The sequence below is a fragment of the Somniosus microcephalus genome, chromosome 30 (assembly GCF_052327205.1).
Source record: "Somniosus microcephalus isolate GS21.2 chromosome 30, FLI_Smic_1.0, whole genome shotgun sequence".
In the NCBI taxonomy this organism is placed as follows: Eukaryota; Metazoa; Chordata; class Chondrichthyes; order Squaliformes; family Somniosidae; genus Somniosus; species Somniosus microcephalus.
Genome location: NC_141016.1, coordinates 41,555,692 through 41,582,332, shown reverse-complemented (window position 1 = coordinate 41,582,332; position 26,641 = coordinate 41,555,692). Strand labels below are relative to the sequence as shown.

Below are 26,641 nucleotides of genomic sequence, written 5' to 3'. Positions count from 1 at the left end.
GTGGACAAACAGCAACAGAACAACAGAATAGTGTAGAAAGAGCAGGAATTAGATGGAGGAACAAAGCAAAGCTGACCAGCATGGTGTTGGAATGCATGTGTGAAAATGCAAGGAGTGTTACAAATAAGGTTGATGAGCTACAGGTGCAAGTTGCCATATGGGGTTATGATAAAGTGGCTATAATGGAGACCTGGCTTAAACATGGACAGGAATGGGAACTAAACATTCCTGGCTACAATGTACAGGAGGACTAGGGAAGGAAAAAAGACAGGAGGGGGGTTGGCAGTATTGATCAGGGATAATATTACAGTTCTACAGAGGGACGATATACTAGAGGGTTCAAAGACTGAATCTATTTGGTTAGAGTTAAGCAACAGAAAATGAGCTGTAACATTGCTTGGTGTTTTCTATAGACCCCCAAATAGTGAGAAGGAGATAGAGGAGCAAACTGTTGGCAAATTTCAAAGAAATGTAAAAATAATAGAGCAGTCATAGTAGGAGACTTCAATTACCCTAATATAGACTGGGGAAAACAGAGTAAAGGCCAAGGAGGGTGAAACATAGAAACATAGAAGATAGGAGCAGGAGTAGGCCATTCGGCCCCTCGAGCCTGTTCCACCATTGAATGAGATCATGGCTGATCATCCAAACTCAGTACCCTGTCCCTGCTTTCTCCCCATATCCCTTGATCCCTTTAGCCTTAAGAAATATATCTAACTCCTTCTTGAATATATTTAATAAGTTGGCCTCAACTGCCTTCTGTGGTAGAGAATTCCACAGGTTCACCACTCTCTGGGTGAAGAAATTCCTCCTCATCTCAGTCCTAAATGGCTTACCCCTTATCCTTAGACTGTGACCCCTGGTTCTGGACTCCCCCGCCATCGGGAACATCCTTCCTGCATCTAGTCTGTCTAGTCGTGTTAGAATTTTATAAGTTTCAATGAGATCCCCTCTCATTCTTCTAAACTCTAGCAAATATAAGCCTAATCGACCCAATCGCTCTTCATACGTCATTCCTGCCATCCCAGGTATCAGCCTTGTGAATCTTCACTGCACTCCCTCCATGGCAAGAACGTCCTTCCTCAGGTAAGGCGACCAAAACTGCACACAATACTCAAGGTGTGGTCTCACCAAGGCACTGTACAACTGCAGCAAGACATCCTTGCTCCTGTACTTGAACCCTCTCGCTACGAAGGCCAACATACCATTTGCCTTAACCGCCTGCTGCACCTGCATGCTTACCTTCAGCGACTGGTGCACAAGGACACCCAGGTCTCGTTGCACTTCCCCTTTTCCCAACCTATTGCCATTCAGATAATAATCTGTCTTCCTGTTTTTGCCACCAAAGTGGATAACCACATTATACTGCATCTGCCATGCATCTGCCCAATCACCCAACCTGTCCAAATCATACTGGAGTTTCTCGGCATCCTCCTCACAGCACACACACCCACCCAGCTTTGTGTCGTCTGCAAACTTGGAGATATTACATCTAGTTCCCTCATCTAGATCATTAATATATATTGTGAATAGCTGAGGTCCTAGCACCAATCCCTGCGGTACCCCACTAGTCACTGCCTGCCACTCGGAAAAAGACCCGTTTATTCCAATTCTTTGCTTCCTGTCTGCCAACCAGTTCTCTATCCAAGTCAATCCCATGTGCTTTAACTTTGCAGGCCAATCTCTTATGCGGGACCTTATCGAAAGCCTTCTGAAAGTCAAAATACACCACATTCACTGGTTCTCCCTTATCTATTCTATCAGTTACCTCCTCAAAAAATTCCAGTAGATTAGTCAAGCATGATTTACCTTTTGTAAATCCATGTTTTACCGTTTGTAAATCCATGTTGACTTTGTCCGATCCTGTCACTGTTTTCCAAGTGCTCTGCTATTACATCTTTTATAATGGACTCTAGCATTTTCCCCACTACCGATGTCAGGCTTACTGGTCTATAATTTCCCGTTTTCTCTCTACCACCTTTTTTAAATAGTGGGGTTACATTAGCTACCCTCCAATCCATGGGAACTATTCCAGAGTCTATAGAATTTTGGAAGATGACCAGCAATGCATCTACTATTTCTATGGCCACTTCCTTAAGTACCCTAGGATGTAGATTATCAGGCCCTGGGGATTTATCGACCTTCAATGCCGTCAATTTCCCTAACACCATTTTCCTACAAATACTGATTTCATTCAATTCCTCCCTCTCATTAGACCCTATGTTCCTCGACATCTCTGGAAGTTTATTTGTGTCCTCCTTTGTGAAGACAGAACCAAAGTATGTATTTAATTGGTCTTCCATTTCTTTGTTCCCCATTATAAATTCCCCTGATATAATAGCAAAATACTGCGGATGCTGGAAATCTGAAATAACAGAAAATGCTGGAAATACTCAGGCGGCCAGGCAGCATCCGTGGAGAGAGAAACAGGGTTAACGTTTCAGGTCTGGGACCCTTCATCAGAACTGGAAAAAGCTGGAGATGTAACAGATATTAAGCAGGTGCAGAGACAGGGGGGGGAGGGGTTTAGGAGGGGAGGAAGGAATTGAAAGAACATGCTGTGAAAATGTTGCAAATGGGAATGGCAAAATCATACTGCATGAAAAATGGGGGCTTTGCGGAACACCTCCGTTCAGTCCGTAAGGGTAGCCCTGAGCTTCTGGTCGCCTGTCACTTTAATTCTCCACTTCACTCCCACTCTGATCTCTCTGTCCTCGGCCTAATACATTGTTCTAATGAAGCTCAACGTAAGCTCGAGGAACAGCACCTCATCTTTCGATTGGGCACTTTGCAGCCTGCCGGACTCAACATGGAGTTCAACAATTTCAGTTAATAATCCCTGCCCCCATTTTTCATGCAGTATGATTTTCCCATTCCCATTTGCAACATTTTCACAGCATGTTCTTTCAATTCCTTCCTCCCCTCCTAAACATAAGAACATAAGAAATAGGAGCAGGAGTAGGCCATACGGCCCCTCGGGCCTGCTCCGCCATTCAATAGGATCATGGCTGATCCGAATCTAGACTCACGTCCACTTCCCTGCCCTCTCCCCGTAACCCCTAATTCCCTTATCTGCTAGGACAATGTCTATCTCCATTTTAAATTTATTTAATGTTGCAGCTTCCACAGCTCTCTGGGGTAGCAAATTCCATAGATTTACTACCCTCTGAGTGAAGAAGTTTCTCCTCATCTCAGTTTTGAAAGGGCAGCCCCTTATTCTAAGATTATGCCCCCTAGTTCTAATCTCACCCATCAGTGGAAACATCCTCACCGCATCCACCCGATCAAGCCCCCTCACAATCTTATATGTTTCGATAAGATCGCCTCTCATTCTTCTGAACTCCAATGAGTAGAGTCCCAACCTATTCAACCTTTCCTCATACGTCAAACCCCTCATCTCTGGAATCAACCGAGTGAACCTTCTCTGAACCGCCTCGAGAGCAAGTATATCTTTTCTTAACCCCTCCCTCCCTGTCTCTGCTCCTGCTTAAAATCTGTTACATTTCCAGCTTTTTCCAGTTCTGATGAAGGGTCCCAGACCTGAAACGTTAACCCTGTTTCTCTCTCCACGGATGCTGCCTGGCCTGCTGAGTATTTCCAGCATTTTCTGTTGTTATTTCATAAATTCCCCTGAATCTGACTGCAAGGGACCTACGCTTGACTTCACCAATCTTTATTTAAATTTGGGACCCTAGTCTCTGAGTCAAATACTTCACTCTCCAGCTTAATGAAGAATTTTCTCATATTATGATCGCTCTTCCCCAAGGGGCCTTGCACAACAACCTTGCTAATTAATCCTTTCTCATTACATAATACCCAGTCTAAGATGGCCTGATCTCTAGTTGGTTCCTCGACATATTGGTCCTGGAAACCATCCCGTATACACTCTAGGAATTCCTCCTCCACAGTATTGTTACTAATTTGGTTAGCCCAATCTATATGTAGATTAAAGTCACCCATGATAACTGCTGTGCCCTTATTGCATGCGTCTCTAATTTCCCATTTGATGCCATCCCCAACCTCAGCATTACTGTTTGGGGGTCTGTATACAACTCCCACTAATGTTTTCTGCCCCTTGGTATTTCTCAGCTCTACCCTTACAGATTCCACATCATCAGAGCTAATATCCTTTCTTACTATTGTGTTAATCTCCTCTTTAACCAGCAATGCTACCCCACCTCCTTTTCCTTTTTGCCTGACCTTCCTGAATATTGAATACTCCTGGATGTTGAATTCCCAGCCTTGGTCACCCTGGAGCCATGTCTCCATAATTCCAATTACATCATATCTGTTTACATCTATTTGCGCAGCTAATTCATCCACCTTATTACGAATGCTCCTTGCATTAAGACACAAAGCCTTCAGGATTGATTTTTTAACACTCTCAGTCCTTTTAGAATTATTATTTACTGTAGCCCTGTTTGATTTACACCCTTGATTTCGCTGCCTTGCACTTTTGCTTTTCTCCTTCCTGTCTTTTGTTTCTATCCTTGCTTCCCTTTCCTCTGCTTCGCTGCACAGGTTCCCAACCCCCTGCCATTTTAGTTTAAACCCTCCCCAACAGCACTAGCAAACACTCCCCCTAGGACATCGGTCCCGGTCCGGCCCAGGTGCAAACCGTTCAGTTTGTACTGGTCCCACCTCCCCCAGAACCGGTTCCAATGTCCCAGGAATTTGAATCCCTCCCCCTTGCACCATTCCTCTAGCCACGTATTCATCTGAAATATCCTTCTATTTCTACTCTGACTAGCACGTGGCACTGGTAGCAATCCTGAGATTACTACCTTTAAGGTCCTATTTTTTAATTTACCTCCTAACTCCCTATATTCAGCTTTTAGGACCTCATCCTGGTTTTTACCTATATCGTTGGTACCTATATGCACCACGACAACTGATTGTTCACCCTCCCCCTCCAGAATGTCCTGCAGCCGCCCCGAGACATCCTTGACCCTTGCAGCAGGGAGGCAACATACCATCCTGGAGTCCCGTTTGTGGCCGCAGATACGCCTATCTATTCCCCTTACAATAGAACCCCCTATCACTGTAGCTCTCCCACTCTTTTTCCTCTCGTCCTGTGCAGCAGAACCACCCATGGTGCCAGGAAGTTGGCTGCTGCTGCCTTCCCCCGATAAGCCATCTCCCTCAACAATATCCAAAGTGGTATATCTGTTTGAGAGGGGGATGGCCACAGGGGATCCCTGCACTACCTGCCTGCGCCTACTACTCTGCCTGGTGGTCACCCATTCCCTTCCTACCTGTGCAGCCTTAACCTGCGGTGTGACCAACTCCCTAAATGTGCTATCCACGATGTCCTCAGCATTGCGAATGCTCTAGTACGTATCCATTCGCAGCTCCAGTGCCGCAATGCGGTCTGTCAGTAGCTGCAGCTGGATACACTTCCCACACACATGGTCGTCAGGGACACAGGAAGTGTCCCTGATTTCCCACATAGCGCAGGAGGAGCATGCCACGGGGCCGGGCTGTCCTGCTATGAATTACCCTTTAATTAATTTAAATTAAATTAAATCAAATCAATACCACTAATTACACTACAGTTAAATGATATACTCAAGGGCCCTTGGTTACTAGCACTCCCCGATACACAACAGAGACCTCAGAAACTATAACCACAAAAATTAAGACCTTCTAAATTTTATAAGCTATTAATCTTAACTATCAAACTATAGAGTAGTATATATACTCACCTGGCCGTACTCACCCAATCAGCTGCTTCCTCTTGCCCGCGTCACTTTTTGAATCGTGACGTGGCTCCGGAACGCCGCCGCTGGTCTGTGAGATTGGTAAGCCTCTGAAAGAAAGCCCGCCAAAGTAAGTTTAAGTACTCACTGTACCGCCGCTCTCTGCTCCTCCCGACACTGGCCTGTGTAAAAAAGCCCGTGAAAGTGAGTTTAAGTACTCACTGTACCGCCGCTCTCTGCTCCTCCTGACACTGGCCTCTGAAAGAAAGCCCGCGAAAGTGGTTTCAAGTACTCACTGTACCGCCGCTCTCTGCTCCTTCCCGATAGTGGCCTCTGAAAGAAAGCCCGTGAAAGTGAGTTTAAGTACTCACTGTACCGCCGCTTTCTGCTCCTCTCGACACTGGCCTCTGTCTGAAGAATTCCTAAAATGTGTACAGGAGAACTTCCTTAATCAGTAAGTTTCTAGCCCAGAGAGGAAGGAAGCAGTTTTGGATCTAGTTTTATTGAATGAAGTCGGGCAAGTGGAGTGTGTTGCAGTGGGAGAACATCTGGGTAATAGTGATCATAATATAATTAGGTTTAAAGTAGTTATGGAAAGGGATAAAGAAAAATCAACGGTGAAAATATCCAACTGGAAGAGAGCCAATTTCAGTGATTTGAGAAGGGATCTAGCACAGGTGGACTGGAAACAAAGATTGGCCAGGAAAACAGTGAATGAGAAATGGCAGGTCTTCAAGACAGATTGTTCGGGTACAAACCAAGCATATTCCCATAAGGAGGAAAGATGGGGCATCCAAAGCTTGAGCTCCCTGGATGACAAAGGAAATAGAGGTTGAAATAAAACAAAAAGAAAGCTTATGACAAATGTCAGGTACAGAATACAGTCGAAAACCACGCAGAATATAGAGTGCAGAGTGAAATTGAAAAAGGATATAAGAAGGGCAAAGAGCGAATATGAGAAAAGATTAGCAGGGAACATAAAAGGGAACCCAAAACTCTTTACTAAACGTATAAATAGTAAAAGGATAGTTAGAGAAATGGTGGGGCAGATTAGGGACAAAAAAGGAAATCTTCTTGTGGAGGCTGAGGGCATGACTGAGATACTGAATATGTACTTTGTATCTGTCTTCACAAAAGAAGAGGATGAAGTTAATGTTGCATTAGAGGGGGAAGTCGAGATATTGGATAGGATAAAAATAGATAGAAATGAGGTGCTAAATAGATTGGTATCATTCAAAGTTAAGAAGTCACCCGGTTCAGAAGGGATGCATCCTAGGTTGCTGAGGGAAATTAGGGTGGGGATAGCAGAAGCTCCAACCACAATCATTCGATTCTCCTTGGATATGGGAGTGGTGCCAGAGGACTGAAGGATTGCAAATGTTATACCCCTGTTCAAAAAAGGGGAGAGGGATAAACCTGGTAGCTACAGGCTAATCAGTCTAACATCACTAGTGGGAAAACTACTAAAAACCATTGTTAAGGACAGAATTAATTCTCATTTGGCGAAGCATTGCTTACTAAGGGACAGCCAGCATGGATTTATTAGTCAAATTGTGTCTGACTAACCTGATTTGAGTTCTTTGATGAAGTAACAGAGGAGTTTGATAAAGGTAGTGCAGTAGATGTTGTATATATGTACTTTCAAAAGGCCTTTGATAAAGTACCACGTAACAGACTTATTCGGTAAATGGAAGTACATGGTATAAAAGGGATGGTGGTAACTTGAGTACATAATAGGCTAAGGAGTCAGAGAGTAGTGGTGAATGGATGTTTTTCTGACTGGAGAAAAGTATGCATTGGGGTCCCCCAGGGTCAGTATTAGGACCATTGCTTTTCTTGTTATATATAAATGACCTGGATTTGGATATAGGGAGTACAGTTTTGAAGTCTGCGGATGATACGAAACTTGGCAATGTAGTAAATAGTGAACAGGATAGTAGCAGACTTCAGGAGAACGTAAACAGAATGGTGAACTGGGCAGACACATGGCAAATACAATTTAATTCAGATAAGTGTGAAGTGATGCACTTTGGGAGGAATAACATGGAGAGGCAAAATAATCTAAATGGTACTATTTTGAGGGGGGTAGAAGGTCACAGGAATCTGGGGGTGCATATTCATGAATCCTTGAAGGTGGCAGGGCATGTTGATAAGGCGGTTAAGAAAGAGCGTGGAATACTTGGCTTTGTAAATGGGGGCACTGACTACAAAAACAAGGAAGTCAACAAGCTAAACCATTACAAATCACTAGTTAGGCTTCAGCTGGAGTATTTTGTACAATTCTGGGCACCACAAATTCAGAAGGATGTCAAGGCCTTGGAGAGGGTGCAGAGGAGGTTTACCAGGATGAGGGACTTCAGTTATGTGGAGAGATTGGAGAAGCTGAGATTGCTCTCCTTGCAGCAGAGAAGGTTAAGGGGAGTCCTAATAGAGGTATTCAAAATTATATGGGGTTTTGATAGAGCAAGCAGGGAGAAACTCTTTCCTCTGGCAAGTGGGTTGGTAACCATAGGTCATATATTTAAAATAATTGGCAAAAGAACTAGAGGGGAAATTTTTTCACATAGAGGGTTGTTAAGATCTGGAACACACTACCTGAAAGCGTGGTAGAATCAGATTTCACAGGAATTTTTCAAAAGGCAATTAGACATGTATGTGAATAGGCTATGGAGAAAAAGCTGCGGTGTGGGACTAAATTGGAAAGCGCTTTCAAAGAACTAGCACAGGCACTAAGGGTCGAATCGTCTCCTTCGGTGCTGTAAGATACTATGGGCTAAAAATTCGGTGGCGCCGCGTTTGGGGCGCCAAGCTCGCCTGGGCGCCGGAAGTCCCGCCCTGGAAGGAGCCAGGAGCGCCAGCCCGATATTCAGTTTGAGCGCCCCAAGAGGGACGCGAGGCGCTGCTCGAGGCGCCCCGCATCCCTCTTGGGGCGCTGAAACTGAATATCGCAGTGCAACATGCCGCAGCGCCACACGCTGCGGCACGGCGCGCTGCGGTACTGCAGGCCTTCCTCCCCTTCTTAAAGGGGAGGGGCCTGCACCGGCACGATCACCGATCACGAGTGCCTGCAAAAGAGCCCGGCACCGAGGAAAAGTGCCGGGCTCTCGGGACACAGCCGGCACTGCCTGGGGGGGTGGGGATCAGGAGGCCAGCGCGAGGAGGTGCTGGCAGGCGGGCACCGAAAAAAATGGCCGCCCTGCACCTCCCCCTTAATTTGCGCCACTACCGCCACAGGTAGGCCCCCCTGAACCGGTCGCGATTTGCGACCGGTGCTACAGGGGGGGGCGTGACCCAATATTGCGTTCGGGGCAGTAGCGGGGCGCTGCGCACACCGATGACATCATCGGTGGCGGCACAGCGCTACAGGCTAACGCCGCCATTAGCGCCCCGCTAAATTTCGTGGGAGGCATGGCCAGTGGCGCTAAAGCCACTGAGTGCCCTCTTTAGGTGCTAACTGGTGGCGCAGCCCACCAAATTTCTAGGCCTATGATTCTTGTTCGTAAGATTTCTTCTGCCTCTCTGTGACTGATGCAGTTCTTCTGATGCCTGGCAACAGCTTTGCCAGTTTCTTATACTCTCAGGATGGAGTAGTTGGCTCATTGCCATCAACACAGACCCTTCTAGCAAGGGGGCCAATGAGAGCAGGCAAGTTCAAAAACATCAAGGTAGTAATGAGTTTATAACACAGGTACAATGCAGCTATCAGCCGATGGTCACCCTCAGTAGCAAGCATCGTAAACTGCAATCTTGTTGTATGATTCATGTTACAGACCCCTCTGTATCCACTTTCATCCTTAAACAATGGAATGGATGAAGGGAAGCCAAGCTTGTCCTCTTCTGGCACTCCAATTGGCAGGAATATCTCTGGATCACAGGCATACTCCGTGGTGACAGGTGAGTACTTTTTGTAAAGAACTCTGTGATGTAATGGCCAAACAATTGGAATGGAAAAAATATGGAAATGAGAGTGTGCCCAACAATAGCTGAGACATCAGAAAATGCTGGAAAAACTCAGCAGGCCAGGCAACATCCGTGGAGAGAAATTAGAGTCAACGTTTCGGGTGAACCCTTTATCAAGACTAAAGAGGCACAGGGAATGAAATAGATTAGGAGGCCAGGCTGGGAGAGAACAAAAGAGAAGAGACATTAAGAGGTATTCAAAACCAGACGAGATGGTGATAGGACTAGTGGAGACAAAAGACGGCTCAGATTAGGTGTGAAATGCGCTGGCAGAATGGGAGGCAGTTGCCATGTGGGAGAGAGAAAAAAAAGGAAAGGGGGGGGGAGGGAAAAACCAAAACAAAGGGGTGGATAAAAAATATAAGTAAAAATGTAATAGGGGCCGAGGTTATGATCTGAAATTGTTGAACTCGATATTGAGTCTGGAAGGCTATAAAGTGCCTAATCGGAAGATGAGGTGCTGATCCTCAAGTTTACGTTGAGCTTCCGTGGAACAATGCAAGAGGCCAAGGACGGTGAGGTCCGAGTGGGAATGGAGCGGTGAATTAAAATGACAGGCGACCAGAAGCTCAGGGTCACCCTTACAGACTGAACGGAGGTGTTCCGCAAAGCGGTCACCCAATCCGCGTTTGGTCTCCCCACTGTAGAGGAGACCACATCGTGAGCAGCAAATACAGTATACTAGATTGCAAGAAGTACAAGTAAATCGCTGTTTCACCTGGAAGGGGTGTTTGGGGCCCTGGACAGTGGGAAGGGGGGAGGTATAGGGGCAGGTGTTACATCTCCTGCGCTTGCACGGGAAGGTGCCAGGCGAAGGGGAAGGGGTGCTGGGGGTGATAGAGGAGTGGACTAGGGTGTCTCGGAGGCAGCGGTCCCTACGGAATGCTGAAAGGGGAGGGGAGGGGAAGATGCGTTGGGTGGTGGGATCACTTTGGAGGTGGCGGAAATGGCGGAGGATGATCCGTTGAATATGGAGGCTGGTGGGGTGAAAGGTGAGGACAAAGGGAACCCTATCATGGTTCCGGGAGGGAGGGTCAGGGGTGAGGGCAGAAGTGCGGGAGATAGAACGGACACGGTCGAGGGCCATGTCAACCACGGTAGAGGTTCTCTCTCCCACATGCAGCTGTCTCCCATTCTGCCAGTGCATTTCACACCTAATCTAGAGCCGTCTTTTGTCTCCACTAGTCCTATCACCATCTCGTCTCGTTTTGAATACCTCTTAATGTCTCTTCTCTTTTGTTCTCTCCCAGCCCAGCCTCTTAATCTATTTCATTCCCTGTGCCTCTTTAGTCTTGATAAAGGGTTCACCCGAAGCGTTGACTCTAATTTCTCTCCACGGATGTTGCCTGGCCTGCTGAGTTTTTCCAGCATTTTCTGTTGTTATTTCGGATTTCCAGCATCTGCAGTATTTTGCTATCGTAATAGCTGAGACATCATTGTGATTGGTAGCGAATTGAACATGGATCGCTTAATAATTAAATTGCAGTATACACTACACTGTGCAATAAGTACAGGGTATTAATTTTACTGTCTTTTGACTCCTTTTAAAGTTAGATTGAACTGGGATTGAGTTAAATATCTACACAAGAGATTGTTGATGCCAAATTAAGGTTTCATTTAGATTCCCCATGGCTATATAATTATGAAAAGCTGGCAACGAAGGATCATAGATGCTGGCCCACTAACAGGTGAAGTTGGAAGATTGTGCATTATGCTTTCAATACTTGCTTCCCCACTGTGGAATTCTTCATCTCACTAGTGCTACTGTGAGAGGTGCCAGGTGGAGGGCATGGGAGGGAGGAATGCGTGAAGGAAGAGTTACTACTGACATACCTCAACAATCAGCATTAGCAATGCTGAGAAAGTTACCCACTGGCCAGCACTCTGCACCAGGAAAATGGAGGAACATCATTTTTAAAAGGAGTTAAAATACTGTACTTTGTTTAAAGGCTATGCCTTGTCCCTGTGCTATCCTATTGACATAGGATAGTCATTATAGCGTGCTTTCCTTTTTGAGAGGCAGTATGGGTACTATTCACCTCCGTTACCATGAAATCATCATTCAAAAAAGACTGAGGACTCTCTCTTAACAAATTCCACTGGTATCTCTGGATGAATGTGACTGGAAAATTCTTGTGGCACTAAAAACTTTAACTGTTATTACTATAAAAGTGTATTATTCCTTTCACCTCTAAGATCTGGGTTCAAATCCAACCAGACAGGTGGAATTAAAGTATTTCTCTGTTAGTTGTAAGGACCCTATTTAAAATCAGTTTGGACAGTCTGAACCCAGTTCTTAGTGCATGGGCTTGCAGCTCAAAACTGTCCCTGGCAATCACACTCAGAGAGGCTATAGGATAGCTGGTGCAAGAAATGGAAAACTGTCACACTGATGTAGTATGAGATTGGGACAGAGAAACATTGATGGGGCAGTGTAGAGTGAGTTTTACTCTGCACCTAACCCATGCAGTACCTGATCTGGGAGAGCTTGATGTTGACACCTAGTGCCTGAAATGGAAAGTGTTTCATTCCCCAGCAATGACACCATTTACCTTGTGTGAAAAATTTACAAAACAATGTAAGTAAGTTCCATTATATTATAATATATACAATATTATATTATATCAGAGTTGGAAATCAAATTTTATATGAGGGAAAACAAATAAAGTTGCAGTTTATTTTGTTATCCATTTTGTCATGGTCTGCAAAATGATCTACGCTTGGTGAAATTGAAAATAACCCCTAGTTATTTTTTTATTGATTTTTTTTCCTTTGAATCATTTTTAATTTGTTTTATTTTTGTTGTCAGTTCTGCACTGACAGACTATCACTCATTACCTGTTAGTATTAAGCAATAGCCCCATGGTAGCACACATCATCTGTGCCTCTGGCTCACTGGCAGGCCCAAGGCTCCTTGAACTGCACCCCATTTAGAAATCTGTGTCTGTGAGCAACCCATTGTCCCACTTTAGCCCATTAACCACCTGTATATGGCTAGTTTGCAAGCTAGACTGTTTATGAAGTATGGTAACACAATTTGTTTAAGCAGCTCTTCTTCCTATCACAGCTCACCTCGAGCTTCTACTAAATATGGCTGTTGGGTTGGTTGCCAGTAGATCAGCACCTCCCAACAGCCAAGAGGATATTGGCATTTGACTGAATGGGGAATTGGAGATGCAATCCAACATCCTGGTATTCTGTGGGAGCCACAGGCGAGACTGTGCCTCGTGACCTGCTACCTCAGATATCTATCTCCATATACTGCGGCGGCTAGGTTAATCTAGCACACAAGAATGACACCACCAGGATTCAAGAAATCATCTAGAAATACCTATAACTTAATTCATCTTATAATAATTCAGACATATCCTTAAACGATTCTGATACTGCATCTAAAAACTTACATCTCAAAATCCTCAGTTTATTCTGGGTTAGTTATTCTGAGCTAGAGCAGCAACTACAATTGACCTCCGCACCCTTGGCTTAGGGAGGGTATGATCATGTAGGGTTCCCATTCTTTATCGCTATCCAGTGACCCCTGCTGTAAAGTGTGTGAATGTTGGGCGAGGACAGGATTGGGTTTAGCTTTGATGGCCCCTAATGGCAAAGCAAAGAAGAATGGCCACTTGGGTGAGGGTACCCATGTCATCACTTTCAGGGGAGGAAGGGAGAAAAGGGGAAAAAATGTCCCCAAATATTTTAACACACTTGAAATGAATGTGACACCTCCAATGTAACTTTCAGTGTTGCATACTGTAGATCAATTCACCAACCTTCTGGTCAGATATTCCAGAGCTTCTCTCTAACTTTTGGTTTAGAGGCTGACAAGAACCAAAGCGTGTGTTATACAGGAAACTCTCGATTTACCAGCACCTAAATAACCGGAAATCTCTGTTAACCGGCAAAATTCAGCTGTAGGTTCAGGTAAGTTTTACTTCATATTAGTGGCCGTTCCTGGATCTGTGGCTGTGTAACCAGGGTTCCTGCACTTGTTGCTAAGCAACAGGGACGCTTGGTCTGTGGCTGGGGTTCCTGCACCTGTTGCTAACAACAGGGAAGCCTGGATTTGTTGCTGTGTACGGAGCTCTCGTACCTTTTACTATACCTCTCTGTAATCCGGACTTTTTGATAAACCGGCACCACGCTGGTCCCGTCGGTGCCGGATAAAAAATAGTTTCCTGTAGTTACTAATAATCTCACTCACAGCGAGAGATCTGTAAGAGTTACAAAGTATCTGAGTTTTAGAGTGCTTCTTGTAGAGAGGGTGATTCATGTGGATTCTCCATTTGCAAGATGGCCAGAAAAAATGGGTGTTGCATCAGACTGTTCTTATGACAATGAAGGGGTGTTATATCTGGTTTACGTGGGTTTTGTATAGTATCCGACCATTTTCTGTCAGTTTTCTCTTCCCCTGAAGATGCTTACTTTGCTGGTGTATGGTTCCATGGACTCCAGCAGTCTTACAGTTCCCTGTTCAAGGTCTCAGGTTTGATTCCTGTTCTATACTTAGTTAACTGATCTCAGCCAGGGCAACAGTAAGGCACTACAATTGGCTTCACTGTCCTGGGCTTGGAAAGTAAAACTCGGTTAATATTTCTGCTCCTGATCGCTATCCAGTGACCCTCCTGCTGGAAAGTTCATGTGCGCGGACATTAGATAAAATAGATGAGATGTCCCAATGGTTGAATAATTCGCTATCTAAGCTCACCAAAAGGATAGTCACAGACTAGTCCTGGAGGGCAGCTGGCACCCATGGAACGGTACCCAGTAAGAATCAGTGCCTTCAGGGGAGAAAATTGGTGGGGGGGGAAAAACAAAATTTAAAAAAAGGAGTGCTTTATTTAAACATATAACTCTGCAGAGTTGAAGTGATTAAACAAATAAACCAGAACTTTAAATTATGTTTTCTAGGACGTGAGATGGTGAGCTCGACACTGCCAGGATACCCGCCTCACATTCCTGCAAATAGCCAGGGCAGTTACACGTCATCGGCCATCGCTGGAATGGTGTCTGGTAAGCACAGTGTAGCACTCTGCCTTGGCTTATGTCCAGTTGTTAACAGAACGTTCACCTGGCCTCAGTAACCCAGGCCTGTATCCTGCACCCAGGTAAATGATTGCACAGAGAGTTTTCTGCAGCAGTGACAAGAAAGAAAGAAAGAACTTGCATCTATACAGCACCTTATGTCCTCAAACGCTTCACAACCAATGAATTTCTTTTGAAGCGCAGTCGCTATTGTTATATCGGCAAACCTTCATGTTCTTTTCTAATATTTAACTTTCTGCACGTTTTAAAGCTAAATGTTCTTTAGCTTCCTCCCTCTAATTTTCTCCCCTTTTCTCCTAAAGGTGCTCTGAAACCTGCTGGTGTCTTCTTTCCCCACTGCCTGGCTACATGTCCCACCACATTCCCCAACAAGACTGCTGTCGCTCTCATCTCAGGTCTCACCCTCACCTGTCCCCTTATTCCTCTGGTTCTTTCTCCCCATTGAACCACCTCTCCTTTTTCAAGGTCTTTATTGTCTACTTCGAACCCCATTGGTGATTTCCTCACTGAAATCTCCCTAATTTCCTCTCAGTCTTTTCACTGAGCAACTACCTATCCTTGGTGACTCATCAATCTACACCTAAATTCCATTCCCTCTTCTGATTTCTCAGCGACTTCTATCCTCACCCTGCACATCAACTCTCCCACCCACAGCCATGACCACCCCCAGGTCTCACCATTGCATGAAGCCTTGTCACCTCCAAAGTTTCTATCAACTGAAAAGGTCTTTTCCAACACTTTACTTGATTTCTTTGCTAACCATTCTTTATCCAAGTCCAACTCCACTATCACCACCTGCCATTCCTGGGAAAAACCTCTCAGTTTTTTATTTGTTCTCGGGTTGTGGGAGGTGCTAGCAAGGCTGCAATTATTGCCCATTCCTAGTTACCCTGAGTAGGTAATGATAGGCCTTCTTCTTGAACTGTCCCAGTTCTTGTGATGGTGCTCCCATGATGGTGGTGTTGTTGAAATGGCTGGTCCAGTTCAGTCTCTGGTCTGTGTGATCCCCAAGATGTTGATGGTGGGAGACTTAGCCATGAAGGTTGGATGAGGTGGCTGGACATTCTCTAGTTGGACATGGCTGTTGGCTGGTACTTACATGGCATGAATGTTACCTGCTACTTGTCAGCCTAAGCCTGAACGTTATCCAAGCCTTGATGTAGGTTGGCATTTGCTGCTTCATTATCGGAGGAGTTGTGAATGGAGCTGAACACCATGGAATCATCAGAAAACAGCTCCACTTCAGACTTTATGATGGCGATTTGGCCATGGATAAAGCAGCTGAAGATTTTTGGGCCAAAGACACTTTGCTGTGAAACTCCAGCAGTGATATGGAAGCTCCTTTGAGGTTGAGGCACATTGTTGGGGCAATGTAAAAGGATCTTTATTCTGCAACTAACTTGTTCTGTATTTGACCCAGGAGTATTTAATGGGAAAGTATAAAGGAAGCTTTACTCTGGATCTGACACATGCTGCACCTGACCTAGGAGTGTTTGGTGCGACAATGTAGAAGCTTTACCCTGCATCTAACCAATGTTATACCTGACCTGCAAGCATTTGACTGGGGCAGTGTAGAGGGAGCTTTACTCTGCCTCTAACTCTGGCTTACTGGTGACAGCCGTGGCTCAATTGGTAGCACTCTCGCCTCTGGGTTCAAGTCATACTGCAGAGACTTGAGCACATAACCTAGGCTGACACTTCGGTGTAGTACTGAAAGAGTGCTGCACTGTCGGATGTGCTGTCTTTAGGATGAGATGTTAAACCGTTGCCCCGTCTGCCCTCTCAGGTGGACATAAACAATCCCATGGCACTATTTTGAAGAAAAGCGAGAGTGTTCTCCCGCGTGTCCTGGCTAATGTTTATCCCTCAACCAACATCACTAAAAACAGATTATCTGGTCATTATCACATTGCTGTTTGTGGGACTTTGCTGTGCGCAAATTAACTGGCATGTTTCCCTACATTGCAACAGTGACTACACTTCAAAAGTACTTAATTGGCTGTAAAGTGCTTTCGGATGTCCGAAAGTCGTGATAAGTGCTATATAAATGCAAGTTCATTCTTTGACCTAGGAGTGCTCGATACTCACACCGGGCGCCTGAAATACAACGTGTCCATATTCCAGTTTTGACACCTTTTACCTTGGTCAGCATATAATTCACTCAAAAACAGTTAAGGTGGTGTGCTGGTAATGTTGAATGATCGAATTCAAATAGTCAAGAAAGTAGATTCCATGGGGTGTCCCAAGACTGCTCAGATTTCCTAAGTAGCAATAAGACTACTTTGTTTATCGGGATGAATAAAATGGGTTTGATACCATTTACTGCCTCTATTTTAAGCACTGATGCTAATCTACCTTTGGAGCCTTGTGGTTTAACCCTTAATTGTCCAAAAGACATGTTTAACTTTAACAATGGGCAAAATCTCCCCAAGGGATGAGGCAGAACTTAGTGTGGAACTGAGCCAAACTGACCAGGAGGTCCCACATTCAATCTTTAGTTAGTGCTGAGTTAGCTCTCAGCTGGGGAGCTGTTGGGCCCTATAAATGGCCTCAGTGCCCTGAGGGGGGAAAAAAGTCAGGGTTCCTACTCCTGATCATTTCCTAGTGCCTTGTTCTCGTAAGTACATCACGTAGGTTTTGGGTGCAAATCAGGATCACACTCAGATCTAAGCTCCCTGCGTGGCTGAATATCCTGCTGAAGTTCACTGACTAGGCTCAAACATGAATAATGTCCCCTTAGGTGAGGTAATGCAGGGTGGCCGACCCCGATAAGAATTAGCACTTTCAGGGGACAAGGGTAAAATACTGGCAAAATAAAAGAGAATTACATTTTCTTTTTCAAATGGCTAGGAATAATTTAAATAGAGTTTCAGGCTTGAAAAAAAATTATAAACAGATTCTGTTTAAAATTGATCATTAATTCAAAAGTCACTTTCCTCCCACTCCCAGTAATAATTGTCATTAACCGGAGCTTCCACTCCACAACAGGCAGTTAATGATTGAACAGGCCTTTTGCTGACCTGTTGACTTTTGTTTTGATGCGATTAAGTATTTTTGCAATGAGACAAGATGAAACATGCATGTACTGGGCAGAAGATGTTCCCCTTGTTCCTGCTGACCTGGATTGTTGATGCGTTGCTTTGGTAACACAATATGCTTCTCTCAGCCATGAAGTGTGATGGCCAGTTTGAACATCAGAAAGAGACAAAAAGCACCCCCAGGCTGGGCTATTCTATTAGTCACTAATTAATCAAAACTCAACCACTTTTTGGTCAGTGCTTGTGATAATTAAAAGAATTTTATTTATTATTCTGATTCCAGGAAGTGAATATTCAGGAAGCCCTTACACTCACTCCCACTACACGTCTTATAACGATGCTTGGCGCTTTACCAACTCTGGATTAATAAGTAAGCATCACTGGAATTTACCTGTTAAATTTTGATTTCTTTTTAACTAGTAGTTTGACTATGTCTCTTTTACTATCACGTCTTTGTCACTTGTTTTTCTGATTTTGCTTTGACTTTTCAGTACTACATTCCCTTTATGGCTTTCAAACGATGCTCTTTTCTGGTAATCTTGCAAGCTGATTGTTTGAAGTAGATTGAGAGGAGTGTGTATAAGAAGTGCTTTTAGCATCATTCTGAGAAACAAATAAAAGGAGTTATACATGTTGAGATAGCCGGTGTCAGCCAGGATGGTAGTATAAGTGCTGTAAGTGTATAAGACCATATTGCCCTCGGAGTATGGAGGGGAAAATCAGCCTGGGTTCCCACTCATGATCACTATCCAGTGGGTTCGACTGGAAAGTACACGTATATTGGGCGCAAACAGGATTGGGCTCCGCCAAGGTGGCCCCCATAGAATAGCCTGTCATCACCCACTGTCTAGGTCATCTAAGTGAGGTACTGGAGAATTCTTGAGACCTGTGGAAACGTACCCCAGTGTAGTGTGTGGGGAAAAAAAGCAGTTTTATAGATACAATAGTTTTTCCTTGCTACAGTAATGATGATAGAAAGTGCCCAGTGAGTGCCATCTCTTCAAATCAGTTGAGGAATGCTGAGATTTTCAGTTTCTAGAGTTTAACCATCAAAAAGGTGCTTAAAGGCGCTTCAGCTTTTCCACAAGATCTGAGTGATGTTAAGACCTTTGTTTTTTTTCATTGTTATGTTCTTCCAACCGTCTTTTCTTCTTGTCCGTTAACTTTCAGGTTCCCCTTATTATTATAGTTCCGCACCAAGGACCAGCGCACCTCCCGCTGCTGCGGCTGCCTACGACCACCTCTAGTTTCCACAGCAACCAGGGAACTATGCAGAGCGATGCCCTGGGGATTCATGTTCTGTCAGTCTAATTGATTTGAGTACAAAGGAATGTGGAAAACTCTATTTATGAATGAAATATGAAGGACGGGCAATAATTTCACCACCGGATGTTTCCATAACATGCCAGACAGGATCCCACAATCAGTTCAGCAGGGAATTGCCTTCTCTTTCCCGTTCTGGATTTACAGATAATTCACAAGAACAAAAAGCCATAGGCCATGGCTAGATAGAAATTGCTTTTGAACAATAAGGAATGCAAATGCACTATTAGTATCGTAAATTATACATGGATTTTGCATATTACACTCAGTATGGGCCACAGACAATGTGTATACAAGGTTCTAATAGGCTCATTACGTGACTTTAATTATGAGTGTGATGAGTTGAAGAAACAATAATGTGAAGGGAGATCCTTCCCTAGTTAAACATGGAGCCACAATTAACAGTAACTGAATGTTACAATGCATGGCTTCAGCAGACTAGTAAAAGAACTTCTGAAAATTACACAAAGCTTACCCACTTTCTATAGAGAAATACTGGCAATCTTCATTACAGACTGAGCAAGAAATCCAGTGTACCACAGAGGCATCATTATCATCCCTGCCACTCAACAGGAGACTGTGACGAGGAAACAGGCACTTCAACCAATCAAATGTCTCTTTACAGAAAGCCTTTACTGGGTAGAGTCAATTTCTCAGTGACTCCAACACTGTTTAAGACGTTACAGTGAAAATATGAATAGTTTAGAGACACTGATACTAACAAAGAAAGAATTTCTAAATTTTGTCTTGAAGATTCAGCTTGTATTTGAACCTGACCCTGTGGCTGGGCTGAACCTTTGATTTTCCTGCTCAGTACGAGTTACCCATTTTGCTTGTATTTGACTTTTCAAAAAGCAGCAAAATATCAGGACGATCAAAATAAAAATCAATAAATGCATTACACTTAGTTTGCCTATGTGTGTCATATTTAAGATAAATCTGTTTAATTCTTTGATATTTAAATGGCCTGATTTGCAGATTACATGAAACACATCTACCACATGCTGGAATTACATCTTTATATATTATGGATACTAGTTTTGAATACATGAGGAAATGTGTAATATATAACTCTCAGCTACCACAGACTGACAGCTCACTGTCTTGAAGGACCTGTAGCAGCCCATATCCAATACCAGTATCTCTCTGTCTTGTTTTACAACAGCTCATTCATTTTGGAAGGACCTGCCTATGCCACACAGGCCTGGGATTTTCATTCGCTATGTATGTATGTAAACTATGAAACTATCAAAGAAAAATATTTTAATTCAGTGTAGCATGATTTCAAATCTTGGAAATAAAATTTGTTGACTGTAAAAATTGTTTGAGAATTTATTTTGTTGTGTTCCTGCTGCCAGTGTCTGAGAGCATATGAACTTTAGCAAGAAAAGCCCTAATTCTGTGAACTTTACTGATCACACAAACCGGGCTGGGGTGGTGGGGGTAAAGCACAATTGAATTCTCAGACTCATGGTCAAGTACTGGCCACTGCTGGGACTCGAGCTGCACACAACAATCATTTCTCCAAGTTTAATATTCGGGTTTCAAAGTTTCTGCCATTCTCATTAACTTCAGGGCCAGATCAACGCCTTAGCCTCTGTATATTTCAATAAGAGTTTGATTCCTAGGCTTGGAGCACAAAAAGAAATATAGTTCATTGTTGTAATAACTGGTAAACTATACATTATGAAGAGTTGAGTCTGATAGCTTTGAAAAATCTCTGCATAGCCCAAGAAACAGAGATGCTAAAGTCTCAATTCATGTCTTATTGGACTAATTTGGTTTTATAAGGCACTAAACAATGCAAACATTGGTTAGACCATCCCCTCTTTTCTCCACTCCCCCAAATGACAAACCAAACGCGACTACCACTCAGCTGTAACCTTACCATTCTTGTCCATTAAACTCGTCTTCATTGAGAATGTCAGATGGTGACAGCAGCCAATAGAATCAGGTCAGAAACTCCCTCCCTAATAGCACTGTGGGAGTACCTTCACCACACGGACTGCAGCAGTTCAAGAAAGTGGCTCACCACCACCTTCTCAAGGGCAATTAGGGATGGGCAATAAATGCTGGGTGTCAGAGACACCCGCATCCCATGAACGAATAAAAAAAAGTGACTCCCACTCTACTTGTTATCCTTGTAGCAATTCTTGCAGGGACTTAGAATTCTACAGAGACAAGGCTCTGAAAAGGTTACTATTGTAATTTCTTGTTTCAATCAGTCTTGCAAACCAATGTTAAATCAAGAGAGCTACAGGAAACTCTCGTTTAAACGGCACCTAAATATCCAGAATTCTCTATTAACCGGCAAAATTTTCACTCCGAAAACAACACCTCAATAACCGGCAATGTTGCCGAGTCCGAGTCTCCTGCGGTGGCCGAGTTAGTCAGTGGGGGTAGTTCTCCAAACTGCCACTACTCGGCTTCTTGGCGCTGTCGGAAGTCGGAACACCTCAATAACAGGAGTCTGACTCTCCTGTGCTGTATACAGTCGTTTACTGTATAAGTTTTGTTTTACTGTTAAGTAATTAAAGAGTTATGGATTACCCTCAACTGGCATTACTGTACTTAATCAAGCATCTTCCACCATCCATTTAACACAACATTCTGTAGGTGAGTACCCAATTACTGTATACTGCACATTTCTTGATTTTTTAAATTTATCTTTGTTAAAAAATAGCCTTGGTAGATAACCCTCTCCGTCATCCGGAATTTTTGATCAACCAGCAACACGCCGGTCCCGTCGGTGCCAGATACCAAAGAGTTTCCTGTACTACTCAAAGAGCCAGCTGGAACATAGGATAGTCCAAATTATATAAAAGCAAGAATTTTAGCATTCTTAAACAGTTTTATTCTTCCCCCCTCAATTTTCTCCTCAGTTTTACTGAAGGCATAAGAATTAGGAGCCTGCTCTGCCAATCAATAAGATTATGGTTGATCATCCACCTCAACTCCATTTTCCTGCCCGATTCCCATATCCCTTGATTCCCCTCGAGTCCAAAAATCTATCGATCTCAGCCTTGAATATACTCAACGACTCAGCATCCACAGCCCTCTGGGGTAGAGAATTCCAAAGATTCACAACCCTCTGAATGAAGAAATTCCCCCTCATCTCAGTCTTAAATGGCCTACCACTTATCCTGAGACTGTGACCCCTAGTTCTAGACTCTCCAGCCAGGGGAAACAACCTCTCAGCATCTACCCTGTCCATCCCCCTCAGAATCTTACATGTTTCAATGAGATCACCTCTCATTCTTCTAAACTCCAGAGAGTATCGGCCCATTCTACACAATCTCTCATCATAGGACAGCCCTCCCATCCCAGGGATCAATCTAGTGAACCTTCATTGCACCGCCTCTAAGGCAAGTATGTCCTTCCTCAGATAAGGAGACTAAAACTGTGCCCAGTACTCCAGGTGTGGTCTCACCAAAGCTCTGTACAACTGCAGTAAGACCTTCTTACTCTTGTACTCCAAACTCCTTGCAATAAAGGCCAACATGCCATTTGCCTTCCTAATTGCTTTCTGTACTTGCATGCTAACTTTGTTTCCTGTACAAGGACACCTAAACTTCTCTGAACACCAATGTTTAATAGTTTCTCACCATTTAAAAAATATTGGCCTAGAAATTGGGTATAGCCCCGCTTGAGGCGTTAGAACTGGCGATGCGCAAAGTTTATAGCCAGACGAAACTTATCGCCGCCTGGCACGATATTGGGTTGCATCGCCCCCAAAGGGGATTGAGGCGCTAAATCAGCCGTTGCACGGTGCTCTTAAGGCGCAAAAGTTCAGGCACTACTCAATATCGACGCGGACGGGCGCAGCGCAGGTGATCTCAATTACAGGAAAGCACGAGACCTCCAGGCGCCGGCCGGCTCTTAAAAGGGTGGGTCAGTCAGCCTGAGCTTCAACACCCAACGCCCTGTAGGCCTCAGAGTTGGCACTCGCCCTTGTCTGGCGGTACAAACTTGTTCAGCATGGAGAAGGTTAGACAGAGAGCAGAGCGCTTCAGCACTGAGGCTCTGGACCACTTGGTGGCTGCAGTTGAACACCGTCGAGAGGTCCTGTATCCGGATAATGGCAAGAGGCCGAATCAGAAGGCTTACCGACGATCTTGGAGGGAGGTTGCTGTGAGGGTCAACTCCAGCAGCATGGCGACCAGGACCCCTGTTCAGTGCAGGAAGAAATTCAACGACCTCACACGGATCGTTAGGGTGAGTGATGGTTTACCAAACTTGTGCTTCCCTCAATCTGCAGCTGACTTCGGGCACCCTGCTGCAATGATGCACCAATGGCCATCTGTCAGCATGCACCCATGGCCCTTTCTGGCCACACACATGGACAGATGTCTCAAGGCCTCATGTAAGGGCTGTTGCACCATGGGGGGCATGCGTTGAGGTCTCAAGGCTTCATGTAAGGGCTCTTGCACCATGGGGGGCATGCGTTGAGGTCTCAAGGCCTCATGTAAGGGCTCTTGCACCATGGGGGGCATGCGTTGAGGTCTCAAGGCCTCATGTAAGGGCTCTTGCACCATGGGGGGCATGCGATGAGGTCTCAAGGCATCATGTTACAGAACTTCCCCTTCTTTCCCCTGCAGTCCAAGCTGGCGATGATTCGAAAGGAGCAGCGTCGAACCGGTGGCGGACCTCCACAAGTGGTCACTCTCACGGATCTGGAGGAGAGAGTGCACCAGATACTTGGAGGACGTCTGTCTGGTCCTGTGACCACTGCATCTGCCGACCCCATTACCGGCAGCGAGGGTAAGACTCTCACCTTTTTCACCTGTTGCCTTCCACTTGGTCCCCCCGCCAGCATGCATCCTCAGTGTGCAGCCATGTCAGAGCCTTGCCGCAATCTGGCATGCCTTTCAGCAAAGCTGTACTTTTGCTAAAGCCACTCTTCCACCTCCCACTTTCAGATGAAGCAGCACCAACTCGGGCTCAACGCGCTGAAGCTGCCAGTGCCAGTGCCACCGGAGGCGAGGGCCAGGAGGAATCCGGACCAGCCGTTGCAGAATCCGGGGAGTTGACACATCTACAGACTGGGGATAGTAGTCCCCTGGAGGGGAGGGCGGGGGGCTCTGAGGATGAACCAGTTGCCGGACCAAGCGGCATGCAGCAACGCACGGGGGATAGGCAAGTTCGGCCACCGTCTCCCCGCAGGGCAAGGCAGGTCGTCATGACTGCTGCACAGAATGCAGATGAGGTCCGTCGCCTGGCTGAGATGAGCAAACAGGCCCGGGTCAGACACATGGAGCTGATGGCTACAGTGGAGAAGATGCCTGAGTCAATAGATTCATTGGCTAGGAGTATGTTGGATTTTGGGGCAACAATGGAGAGGACTCTGCAGGGCTTTGGGGCAACAATGGACAGGACCCTCCAGGTGTTCGGGGAAACAATGGACAGGTCTATCCAGGGCTTCGGGGCAACAATGGACAGGACTATCCAGGGCTTCGGCCCAACAATGGAGAGGACTGTCCACGGCTTTGAGTCGGCTATGGAAAGGACTGTTCAGGGCTTCGGACAATCCCTGGAAAGGTCTGTGCAGGGCTTGTCCGAGGCAGTGGAGCGGTCGGCACCTGCCTTGTCCGAAGCAATGGGAAGAACTGTCCAGGCCTTCTCCGAAGCACTGGCACCTGGCACACAGGTCCTCACTGTTGCCACGCAGTCACTTGCTGGGCTCCTCCACACCCAGATTGAGGCAACGCGATCTCTCACTGCAGCTACCCTCTCTGCATCAGTTAGGATCACCCCGGGCCCTTCCAGTCCCATACAAGGCCAGGAATCAGTGGAGCATGCGATTGTGGCGGATGAGCCGAGCCGCTCCCCTCAGATAGCCAGTGTGTCGTCCAACCATGGTGCAGGTGTCCTCTCTTGGCAGGAGACCATTGCACATGCCAGCGCTGGGACGCCTGCATTGCAGCTGCCACCACCTGCAGGCCACACTGCTTCCAGCCATGGTCATATCAAGCATCCTGCGTCCACACCCTCCAAGCCCAGAGGTCGGCCAGGCCGTCCCGTAGGGGCTTCTGCGCTTCCAGACAGTCAGCAGGCGTCCCCCAGCCTTGAGCCCGCCACTGGGGTCCAATTACGTAGGAGCAGCAGGGAGGCAAGGGGCCGGGCGCGAAAGAGAAGTCATTCTCCCTCAAGGGGCCAATTGTAGAGGGAGGTGCTGAGACGTTTGTTTGTCCAAATTCAAGGACACCCTCACCTGTTGTTATATTTGCAGAAGGTTTGTTGAGTTTTGCGGCTTTGCCGAGCAGTTCACAGTTATTTTGAAAGTTATGGTTTCTGTTGACATTACGTTGTTCAGCTGTAATGAAAGGCTTTTGTGCCAATAAACAGAAGTTTCAATGTGGCATGGTGCATGTGACCACTTTCAGTGATGCTGGCATTCAGAGGCCCTCAAACATCCAAAGTGCGCATGAGTTAAGACTCTCATCATTCCGCCACAGGGGTGTCGACAGGAGTCCAGATGAGCCTCTGACGTATGGACCTTCCACTTTCAGCAGCCCTTCCACATTCCTCCTCCTCCTCCTCCGCCTGCTCTTCCTCCTCCTCCTCCTCCTCCTCCTCATACTCCTCCTCCTCCGCCTGCTTGTGCAGGGTCCGAGGGAAGGTAATGAATTGACGCCTTCGCCTATAAAGGGCATCTGTCACTTGCCGGATGCAACAGTGGACTGCAGCCTGAGCGACAGTCGCATTGTCCCCAATGGCTGACTGAAAGGATCCGTTGGCATAAAAATGCAGGCCATCAGTCAGTTTAGCCATCACGGACAGAGAGGTTCTGCAGCGTTCACGCGGCTGCAGATCCTGACCAAGCAGGTGGCACAGATCAGTAACAATGTCCCTCCAGAATCGGAGCCTTCCCAAACGCTCCTCCGACATGTCAAGGCTTGTCACCTGCTGCCTAAAGACCCTCGCAGCATCCCGTCGGATTGGCCGACCTCCATTGCCCCTCCTCCTTCTGGCCAATCCCGGCCCTCTCTCCTGCCGTCTGTCTGCCCCTTCACAGTGTTGGGCGATGAGGCCGTCGCCCTCCAAACAAGCTCCCATTCCGATGCCAGTTGGTCCAAAGGCTTTTAGGTGTAGTGCTGCAAGTGCTTCGGACAGGGTTGAAGGTCCCAAGTACTGTAAAGCTAAATTCCCAGAACTCCGCTCCACATTAGCTCGCCAACTCTCTCTAGCAACGATCGCAATGAGCAGGCCAAGTGGCAGAAGATTCTGCACTAGAGCTGTCCCCTTTAAATAGCGCCCCCCTACTCCGAGAAGGGCCTGTTAGCCCTCCCTCGAACTGTCACTAATAGCGCTGGGCGCTAAGGCTCCGGGCGCCACCCAATATGCGCTCAGGCGCTCCTAAAAGGCGTTGCACACTGAAATGACGTCATGAGCTGCTTGCGCTCGCGGGCGCGCGCAAACACTTAGCGCAGGCGCTAAATGTATAGTCAATATCTGAGTTGGCGCTATCTTCATAGCGTCTGCCCCAACATAGGGCTTTGCCCCAATTCTAGGTCTCTTTAGGCGCTCAGCGCCGGCGCTACCAACCCAATTTCTAGGCCATTGTTTTTCTATTCT

General features: G+C 45.8%; 1 protein-coding gene across 2 annotated transcripts in view; it reads left to right on the top strand.

Moving 5' to 3' along the window:
• Positions 1-20,386, top strand: part of pax8 (paired box 8) — an 86,659-nt gene extending 66,273 nt beyond the window's left edge. Inside the window, exons 8-11 of one of the 2 annotated variants that reach the window (XM_085971368.1) lie at positions 9,470-9,593; positions 14,571-14,672; positions 18,027-18,113; positions 18,933-20,386. In XM_085971368.1, coding sequence (XP_085827494.1) covers positions 9,470-9,593; positions 14,571-14,672; positions 18,027-18,113; positions 18,933-19,054 — 435 coding nt within the window. In that variant the 3' untranslated portion in view covers positions 19,055-20,386. Of the gene's footprint in view, positions 1-9,469; positions 9,594-14,570; positions 14,673-18,026; positions 18,114-18,913 lie in introns of both variants that reach the window. The other variant, XM_085971369.1, reaches the window with a different exon arrangement.
• The last annotated feature ends 6,255 nt before the right edge of the window (positions 20,387-26,641 follow it).